At 45.6% G+C, this 10,126-nt stretch overlaps 1 protein-coding gene across 1 annotated transcript in view; it reads left to right on the forward strand.

Moving 5' to 3' along the window:
* The window catches only part of mmp16b (matrix metallopeptidase 16b (membrane-inserted)), an 11,703-nt gene extending 1,825 nt beyond the window's left edge, over positions 1 to 9,878 (forward strand). Inside the window, exons 3-9 of the mRNA XM_063220386.1 lie at positions 798 to 1,102; positions 4,475 to 4,636; positions 7,370 to 7,587; positions 7,840 to 7,978; positions 8,100 to 8,250; positions 9,034 to 9,149; positions 9,505 to 9,878. Of these exons, the coding sequence (XP_063076456.1) occupies positions 798 to 1,102; positions 4,475 to 4,636; positions 7,370 to 7,587; positions 7,840 to 7,978; positions 8,100 to 8,250; positions 9,034 to 9,149; positions 9,505 to 9,878 (1,465 nt within the window). The remainder of the gene's footprint in view (positions 1 to 797; positions 1,103 to 4,474; positions 4,637 to 7,369; positions 7,588 to 7,839; positions 7,979 to 8,099; positions 8,251 to 9,033; positions 9,150 to 9,504) is intronic.
* Positions 9,879 to 10,126: the final 248 nt, after the last annotated feature.

The raw sequence follows: 10,126 nt of genomic DNA on the forward strand, positions 1-10,126 counted from the left end.
CTGAGGCACCTATGCAAATGGGATGGAAATCAGCACAGGATGGGGAAAGGCTGCTGACTGCTCCTCTTTCTGGAGGAAATCAGAGGAAGAGCAGAGGAGATTTTCCATTTCTCTGTGTCTGTCAGCGAGAGATAAAGACTTGAATGTGAAAGTTCAGCAAAGCTATTGCAGCTGGAACAGTTTAAAAGTAAACTCTCAAGCTTCTAGGATTCAAGGGACTATGATTTTTTGGGGAAAAATTGCTTTCTCACCATTTCCAGGTTTTGTGTGTGTTGATTGTGTGTGTGTGTGTGCGTGCGTGCGTGCATGTGTGTGTGTGTGTGTGTGTGTGTGTGTGCGCGTGCGTGCGTGTGTGTGTGTGTGTGTGCGTGCACTTGTATGAGGGAGAGAGCATCTCATTTTTTTCTGTATATCACTCAGTTTCACATAAGCAGACGATTGTTTCAGTGTTCCCTCGACAGAGGTGTTTGTTTCCTTGAGCATCGAAGCTTTTCATTTTTTACCTATGTGACCTAGACTGCCTGAGATTTCATTGATTGCCTAATTTGTTGTTCAGACTCTGTCCAAGTGTGTGAATTACATTCTGTGTGAGGATATTTGTCTTTATTCACAGCTTGTCAAATATTTCACCATGCAGGACAAAAAGATCAAATTTATCATCAAACGGCAAATTATTTTCCATTATCTTAATATAAATATAAAAAAAGTTATGTGTAGAGTGAAACAAATAGAACACAAACAACTTCAATCCAATAATGTTTTTTGTTGTTGTTTTTTTTGTCTGTCCTCTTTTTCAGTCTAAAGAACTTCACCCCAAAGGTGGGTAACCAGGAGACCCACGCTGCCATACGCCGGGCGTTCGACGTGTGGCAGGGCGTGACGCCGCTGCGCTTCGAGGCCGTGCCGTACAGCGCGCTGGAGAGCGGTAAGCGAGAGGTGGACATCACCATCATCTTCGCCTCAGGTTTCCATGGTGACAGCTCCCCCTTTGACGGCGAGGGGGGTTTCCTGGCCCATGCCTACTTTCCCGGCCCGGGCATCGGTGGGGATACCCACTTCGACTCGGACGAGCCCTGGACCCTCGGGAACCCTAACCATGATGGTGAGCGAGAGAGAGAGTGGGGAGAGTGTGTGTGTGAGGGAGAGAGAGCGAGAGAGAGAGAGAGAGAGAGAGAGAGAGAGAGAGAGAGAGAGAGAGCTCCTTGACTTAACAGATTCCTGCTCTAAACCACTTGAAACATTGCAATTGCTTAGGCCTGGGCTTGTCCAAATATGGGGATGCGGTGTTGTAGAGGTGCGGATGATTTGTGCCTGGATGTGGATGAGCTGCGTGGTGTGTGTGTGTGTGTGTGTGTGTGTATGTGTGTGTGTGTGTGTGTGTGCGTGCGTGCGTGCGTGTGTGTGTGTGTGTGTGTGTGTGTGTGTGTGTGTGTGTGTGTGTGTGTGTGTGTGTGTGTGTGTTGGGGTGCTGGGAAGGGGTGGGGGTGGTAGCTGCAGTGAATATTACTGGGTGGCTGAAGCCACTCTTTGATGGGGTAATCAGATCCGCCACTTTGTTGCATCCAGAGGCACTTAACCTTAATTACCTAGACTGCTAGACCTGAGTGCTTTTAAGACAAGCGCTCCAGCATGGCGATAATGGATAGCAGCAAACGCAGGCATCAGCCATCCAGCCAGCCAGCCAGCCAGCCATCCAGCACTCACACGGCCTGTCTCCCTGTCTGCCTGCCTGCCTAGTAGTCCTCGCGTTTGGCATTTATGATGGCGTGCGTCCTGAATCATAATTACGGCTTCTCATTTAACCCATCAATAGCGCGGAGGTCACAGCTCTTCTGTCGAGGTCACCAGATTATCTTCGATGTTGACCGTAGTATTAAATGATCTGCTACGCAAATGCTAATGCCCACACCAGCTTGGAAGGGGGTTTAAGGAATAACACAAATCTGTCCGCGCACACCAGAGAGCTTTAGTTTTTTTGCCCCCCCCATGCCTCAGTTTCAACCCCACCCTATAGCTCCCCACCCATCCATCTCATTCTGCTTAATTAGGGCCCGAGCACCGAAGTGCAAGGGCCACGCGGTGGCCCTTCGCCCTCTCGGTGCGAAGCCCTATTGTTTTCCTAAGGATTATTATTATTATTATTATTATTCTCCCTTGGTATTTAGCCACGTTGGGCCATTTTTCAGGTACTTCCGGTGCTCGGACACTTACGCCACTTGGTACACAGATTGGAGATAGCCACCGCTACTCAGGCACCGAATATCAACCCCTGATGGGACACGGGGACGACGCCACGCCCCCAAACGCGTTTAGGGGTGGGGCCAACATATACTTTGAGCTAGAGACTCGGGAGTTTTTTTAAAATGTGTATCTCACTAAGGCGCATAATAAAGTCCAATACAACGATATGGCCACGCCCAACAGGAAGTGAGATATTTTGACTTTTTTGGCACTTTTTGGAATTTTTTGGCATTTGTTTCGGACTTTAACGTACTTGTCCTACACCGTACATCGTATTGACTTCATATTCGGTGGACATGACCTCAAGGCATTGACGATAATATATTGCAAAGGAATTTTTGATATCTCGTAATTTGACAAGATGGCGGCTCAATGAATTTGGGTATATAAATTGGGTTCTTCCGGTGGTCGGACACTTAGGCCACTTGGTAAACACATTGGAGATTCCCACCACTAGTCAGACGCAGAATCTTAACCCCTGATGGAGCGCGGGTACGAGGCCACGCCCCCAAATGCGTTTAGGGCCGGGCCAACATATACTTTGAGCTACAGACTCGGGAGTTTTTTTAAGGTGTGTATCTCACTAAGGCGCATAATAAAGTCCATACAACGATATGGCCACGCCCAACAGGAAGTTTAGGGGCGGGGCCAACCTCTACTTTGAGCTACAGACTCGGGAGTTTCTTAAAGTTGTGTATCTCACTAAGGCGCACAATAAAGTCCATGCAACGATATGGCCACGCCCAACAGGAAGTGACATATTTTGACTTTTTTGTCATTTTAAAACAGGAAGTTGGCCACCATTTCAGTTTGGAGTGTTTTAAAACCGTGCAAACGCACACATGTATGCATATAATGAATACTGACTTTTGTATTTGCCTGAAATTGAGGCCACACCCCCAAACACGTTTAGGGGCGGGGCCAACATCTACTTTGAGCTACAGACTTGGGAGTTTTTTTAAGATGTGTATCTCACTAAGGCGCACAATAAAGTCCATACAACGATATGGCCACGCCCAACAGGAAGTGACATATTTTGACTTTTTTGGCATTTTAAAACGCACACATGTATGCATATAATACATGTTGCTTGAAAGTAAGTTTTGTGTATCTGGCTTAGACAAACAAAAAATGGTGATGGGGCGCTGGCAATATGCCCCGGCCCTGCAACGTAGGTGCGAGGGCCCGTCATCGCCGCTTGCGGCTTTAATTATATTTGATTTGCTGTCTTCTGCCTCGTCCGTCCGTCCGTACTTTCCTTGGTGATAGCATCACAGAGCCGTCTGTGCCCGTACGTGTGCCGCTACAGCTATTGCAGTCATGTGAGCCGTGTAGGCTGGTGAAAGTCAAGGTCGGGAGGAGTGATAGTGGGCTGAGTGTGTGTGTCTCTGGTATTAATAGACGTTAACCTTCCCGCATTTTTTTACCCTTCCACCCTGTATCATTGCTGTATTCTTAAAGCCAGCAATTCTCATGCACACATACAGTGCACAGGAAGACAAGCCCTGGGATGTTTTCTATCCGTGAAGCTCCTATTTTTGTGTGTGATTTCTGGACATGTGTATTTTTTTTTACTAAACCATGTTTGCGGGCGATGCATTGTAGGTTTGCTCATATGGCGTGCTGTAGGAGGCCGAACCAACTGCTCGCCGCCCCCTATGGCAAGGACATGTGCTGTGTCTCCTGTTTTTTGCTTTTGGCTGAATTGCTGCATACGCGTACACACATGATCGCCCGGACTTCACTGTCAGTTAGCGTATCTGAGAATGCAATGCACCAAAGTGCCATGACCCGAGATTACAGTACATGACGAGATTAAGGCTGAAACACGCCACTTACTGTAACTGCGAATCCGCGCCAGATGTTGCAAAGCCCCCACAGCCGCATCATTGTGAAAGCATGAGAAAAACAAAACAAAACACACCTGACAATCCATCACATGTCTGGGCAATGTACTGTATTGTACTGCACTGCACTCTCAAAATTGGACACATGCCATGGGATCTACTTTGTCAAGTCGGTTTTATTGTCAATTTCCTTACATGTACTGGTCATACAAAGAATTGAAATTACGTTGCGTACTTTCCCATGCAGACATAGACATACTTTAGGTATAGAAATAGACAGTATAGACATAGAGAGTACACATACATTACACATAGAGTACCCATGCATTACTGTATAATCGTGTATAATTTTTAAAATGTATTTCTTGACATTTCTTCATCTGCAGGCAACGATTTGTTCCTGGTGGCTGTACATGAGCTGGGTCATGCTCTGGGCCTGGAGCACTCCAATGACCCCACAGCCATCATGGCGCCCTTCTACCAGTACATGGACACTGACAGCTTCAAACTCCCACACGATGACCTGCAAGGCATTCAGAAAATATATGGTGAGTTACGCAACATGTACTGGTTTTTCAAATGCACAGATGATGCAGAGATTGAAAGGGAAGAAAATGCACTGCAAACAGTAGATAAAACCTTCATTTTACCCATTGATGATTAAAGCACCTGTAGAAATGGGTACTACAGACAGCCTATAAAAACCTAAATATCTCATCTCAAAGAACATAAAAACATGTGATTGAAGTTGAATTGAAGTTGCATTTAAACGCTTAGACACTCATCTTGCATTACCATGTGTTAATTTAGCATCCAGCATGAAGGTCTGCGTTCAGAAATATTTTTTTTAGAGTTTATAGGGTTTTTAGGGTTTTCAAAGTTCAAACAAAGACCCACGATCAACTCTAGGGTGAAATTCATCTTTTTTCACAATGCTGGAGTCAGTCAACAATTGACAAAATACAAAGTAGTTGCCCCATAATGCACGCTGTTCTATCAGTGGAACACTGTAATAGTCATCCGAAAGTTATCTACCATAGTGTTGCACTACTACTGTATGACGTAACACAGTGCCTTTAGTAATGCACTACAGTACGTCTTAGTCATTGCCATTCTGGTAACAGCAAATTTATAACACGGTTTTAACAGGTTAATATAAGCACCAGTGTAGCAAGCCAATAGCCAAAATGTACACATCATTATTTTAATATGAGCCAATGTTTTAAATGTCTCTTACATTGTCGAACAAGAGTGTATCACGGCAGTGAACTGCCATTAATAGAGCTTTGTCAATAACTGGGAACATTCTGATACACCCCCTATTCATTACATCAGCTCCCTGGGTAATGAAATAACATTGCCACGACACTATATGACTCTCTGCTATTCAGGAAACTGCAGACATAGCGTTTAAAAGGACACAGGGTTTTAGATTCTCTACAGTGGCCTACACACAATCCCTATTGTCATCTGCTGTGCGCTTGTGATTTTATTTTTTAATGTGAAGCACATTGAACTGATTGTGTATGAAATACACAGACTTGAAATACACATAGACTTGACTTGACTTGCATTGGCAGGGTGCTCCCCTAGGTGGGCGTCGGTCTTTGCCTGAGGTTTCTTCCTAATGAAATGGGGTTTTCACCTCTATAGTGAGTTTTTCCCCAAAAATCTTAAATTAAATGAAAAGGGAGTTTATCGTCACCCCTGCTGCCACCATGGGCCATAATAACGTTCTCTGATCCTAGTGATTCTATGCCATTCTTTTTTTGTGTCTACATTTTCTGATTACTGTGAATTTTATACCCTTTTAATATTTTTTATATTACTCAGCATACCTTGACCTTAACTTTTGCCTTTTATTTGTCTTCTTCTTTCATTTAGCACATGATATTACATGACTGTTACACTAGTTACTCCATTGTACCTAACGGAAAAACACTAAATACCCAACAAGAACCCACAACAAATTTAATATAAGCACTGCATTGTCAGCTGATTGTAAGACAAGTCCACAGGTCTACTGGTTACTCGGATAAGATACCTGTGTTGAAAGGGTTTCTTTTTTTTACTTTTTCTTTTACTTTTGACATCTCTGCTCTGTACCACATACTGTGGGGCAGCCACAGCTTACTGGGGCTACTGTGTGGCTGCAGGCCTGATACTGACAGGCTGCTGGTGGTTTGATGCTGAATCGTGGAGCATGGCAGAAGTGCCACTGAGAAAAGCAGCTAGCTAACCTCACAGTGCTCTTGGGGCTCTGCATCAGTTGTAGCCTACTTCACATCACTTTTGAGCTGTGTCATTTAGATTGGGATAAAATGCAGAGGCCGTTTTTTTCTGAAGGAATGGGGTTTTAACTTTAAGCATAACATTTTTAGTTAACCACCACTGTTATATTCAGATACAGTACAAACAGGGCTCAAAATTAACACCAGCCAACCAGCCCAAAGCTGGTGAAAGTTCATTTTGGCTGGTAGAAAAGACCAACTTACCAGCCGTTTTGACTCATTAGTCAGTGCGTTTGGCTAGTAAGATTATCATCTACCGCCCACTTTGGCTGGTGATGAAAAAAGTTAATTTAGAGCCCTTGATACAAATATATGAGAAGGATATGATGACTGGGTGAACATGCAAGTTGAAAACTGATTATCATTCATACGTAGAGTTGCATTTGGGTACCTGTAGTTAGGATTGGGATAGGATTATTGCCTATGGATGGCAGCAATGTAGCCTAAATTGAGAGGTGCTTTTCACCCAACAAATTGTGCCAGCCCCAACCGCATTTACCTCCAGCAACTACACTTCAAGCATTAACAGGAAACACCATGACATAAATGCATCAGACCACCTGGTAGTGGGATGTGTGCAACATTCCTGACATAACCGAGCAATCACCTTTACACTTCAATTACATTATATTACATTTGGCAGACACTGTTTTTAACCAAAGCCACGAACAATCAAGGACATAATCATAGCCGACATCACTAGGCCTAGTAGGAAAAGTGCACTAGAAATACAGAACAACAAGTGCAGATGCTAAGTAGGGATAGTTTTTTGAATTATTATTTTTAAGTACCGGTACATAACTCTGTTAAGTAGAGTACATACACACACATACACGTCAGCTCAAGCATTAGTGTAGTAGATAGTCACAAAAGAGAAGAGTCTTGACTTGCTTCTTGCAGACTGAGAGAGATGTGCCTAGTCTTGTTGCCTCTAGGAGGCCGTTCGACCATTGAGGAACAACAACATCTCTCCAATGTGAACATGAACAGGTCCTCCAGACAAGAACCCGCAGCCGACCAGGCTCCTGACAACAGCTGCTCCCCCTCGGCAACTGCCGCCCTCGGACCCCCGCAAACCGGACCGCCAGAGCCGACCGCACCGCCCACCGCAGAAGACCAAGACCACCAACCAGAACTCCAAGCCCAACATCTGCGACGGTGGATTCAACACTCTTGCCATCCTGCGAAAAGAGTTGTTTGTGTTTAAGGTATGCTGGCTTTGTTTTGCATTCATCATAAAATAGTTTTTGTTTGTTCGACATGGTTTATGGTTTGACATGGTCAGGATTTATGTTCAAATAGGCTGTTTTATTGTTAATAATGTGATGAGTATTGTGTTCTCTGTTCTCTAATTGTGTTCCGTGTTCTCTAATTGAAACCAAGCAAGGCTATTCGAAAGAATAACTATTTTCTCTGTCTATTTTACCCCCGTCTTCTTCCGTCTTCTTTCGTCTTCTTAGGACCAATATTTCTGGAGGGTGCGAGATAATTCTGTGGTGCCAGGGTACCCGATGCAGATCAGCTACTTCTGGAGGGGACTGCCTCCCAAGATTGATGCTGTCTATGAGAACAGCGAAGGGAAATTTGTGTTCTTCAAGGGTGAGTTGCTATTGACTGTTGCTTAGCTTCGCTTCGGAAAACTAGTTAATTTCGCTTTCAGTGTATGCATGGCACACTTGCACTGTTTTTTAATTAGTTTTGTCATCGTATTCTTTTCTAGGCAATCGGTTCTGGGTGTTCAAAGACACAACCTTGCAGCCTACGTATCCTAAGGATATTTCTCTGTTTGGTACTGGGATGCCCACTCAAAGCATCGAGACGGCGGTGTGGTGGGAGGGCGCAGCTAAGACGTACTTCTTCAAGGGGGATAGGTCAGTACAACGTGCCCGAAGCTCCGTCCTTCAGTGCGACCGCACTCACACTGTGTGTGTGTGTGTGTGTGTGTGTGTGTGTGTGTGTGTGTGTGTGTGTGTGTGTGTGTGTGTGTGTGTGTGTGTGTGTGTGTATGTGTGTGTGTGTGTCCTTGCTTGTGTGCGTAAGTTTTTGTGTATGTGTGTGTGTGTGCGTGCATGTGTCCTTGCTTGTGTGCGTAAGTTTGTGTGTATGTGTATGTGTGTGTGTGCGTGCGTGTGTATTAGCTCTTGTGCGTAAGTTTGTGTGTGTGTGTGTGTGTGTGTGTGTGTGTGTGTGTGTGTGTGTGTGTGCGTGTGCGTGTGTATGAGTTCTTTATGTGTGTTTGTGAGCCCTGCTGCTTGCCCGCAATCATTGTGCTTAATTATGTGTGGCTGCCAAGTTGCAGTGGCAAAATCATTAAGATCCTGGGAAAAGCAAATGTCCTCAGCCGCGCACTTGCAGCACTCCTGGCAGGATATAGATAGTATGACAAAGTTCATAACGGCTGCCTGCTGTTCACCCATTAGCAGGTCGGGGAAAAAAATGAAGGTTGGCAAATTTCAAGGATGGTGGTGTTTTAAGAATCTGTTTTTGTTTTGGTGTTTTGGTTTGTTTGTTTTGATTCTGTTTTGCTTTACTCGTTAATTAAAAAAAACGGTTGTGTTAAAGCAGGTTTTACTCACTGTTAAAGTCTGTCTGATACATTGTCATCCTCATTCTGTCATCCGTATGGCTTGCCTGTCCTTGTGTGAAATGCTCAGATACTGGAGATATAATGAGGATTTGAGGACCATGGACCCTGGTTACCCCAAGCCCATTTCCGTCTGGAAGGGCATCCCAGAATCCCCTCAGGGAGCTTTCGTGGACAAAGCCAATGGTAGGACCTGGACTACATCTCACACAAACCCCACACAAATCTAGACCAATGAAAAATACAAGACACTATACACATGTTTTGGATTTTTTGTATCCTCCTCAACTTTGCTGTTTCCCTCATCTTTCTGTTCTTCCTTTCATCATCATAATCATCTCTCTCTCTCTCTCTCTCTCTCTCTCTCTCTCTCTCTCTCTCTCTCTCTCTCTCTCTTTCTTTCTTTCTTTCTTTCTTTCTTTCTTTCTTTCTTTCTTTCTTTCTCTCTCTCTCTCTCTGTCATTCTTTCTTTCTTTCTCTCTCTCTCTCTCTCTCTCTCTCTCTCTCTCTCTCTCTCTCTCTCCTCTTTCCCCCTCGGCAGGCTTCACGTACTTCTACAAGGGGAAGGAGTACTGGAAGTTCAACAACGAGCGGCTGCGCGTGGAGCCGGGCTACCCGCGCTCCATCCTGCGGGACTTCATGGGCTGCGACCACATCCCCATCGACCCCGAGCTGGACTGGGCGCCGCCGCCGCTGCCGCCCCAGCTGGAGGAGCACCACTACGACCCCGAGGACATGGACATCATCGTCAAGCTGGAGAGCACGGGCGGCACCGAGAAGGCGGTGGCCATCGCCATCCCCTGCGTGCTGGCGCTGGCCATGATGGTGCTGCTCTTCACCGTCTTCCGCTTCAAGAGGAAGGACACGCAGCGCCACATACTGTACTGCAAGCGCTCCATGCAGGAGTGGGTGTGACGCGACACCATGCCACGCCATGTGAGTTAGTCCGCAGGGAGGAGTCGGTTTTGGGGGTTGGTGTTGGTGGTGGTTGGCGGCGGAGAAGGAGGAGTTGCCGACACACTACTTTTTTTATGTTGTTGGCGTACGTTACGCACGCACACACACGCACGTTTGCTCGCTCGCTCGCCCGCTCGCTCGCTCACTGGCTGGCTTGCTCGCACTGCAGAGGAGCGGAATTGACCATCAAGTGCCCCTCCCCCTTT

The sequence above is a fragment of the Engraulis encrasicolus genome, chromosome 16 (genome assembly GCF_034702125.1).
Source record: "Engraulis encrasicolus isolate BLACKSEA-1 chromosome 16, IST_EnEncr_1.0, whole genome shotgun sequence".
Lineage (NCBI taxonomy): Eukaryota > Metazoa > Chordata > Actinopteri > Clupeiformes > Engraulidae > Engraulis > Engraulis encrasicolus.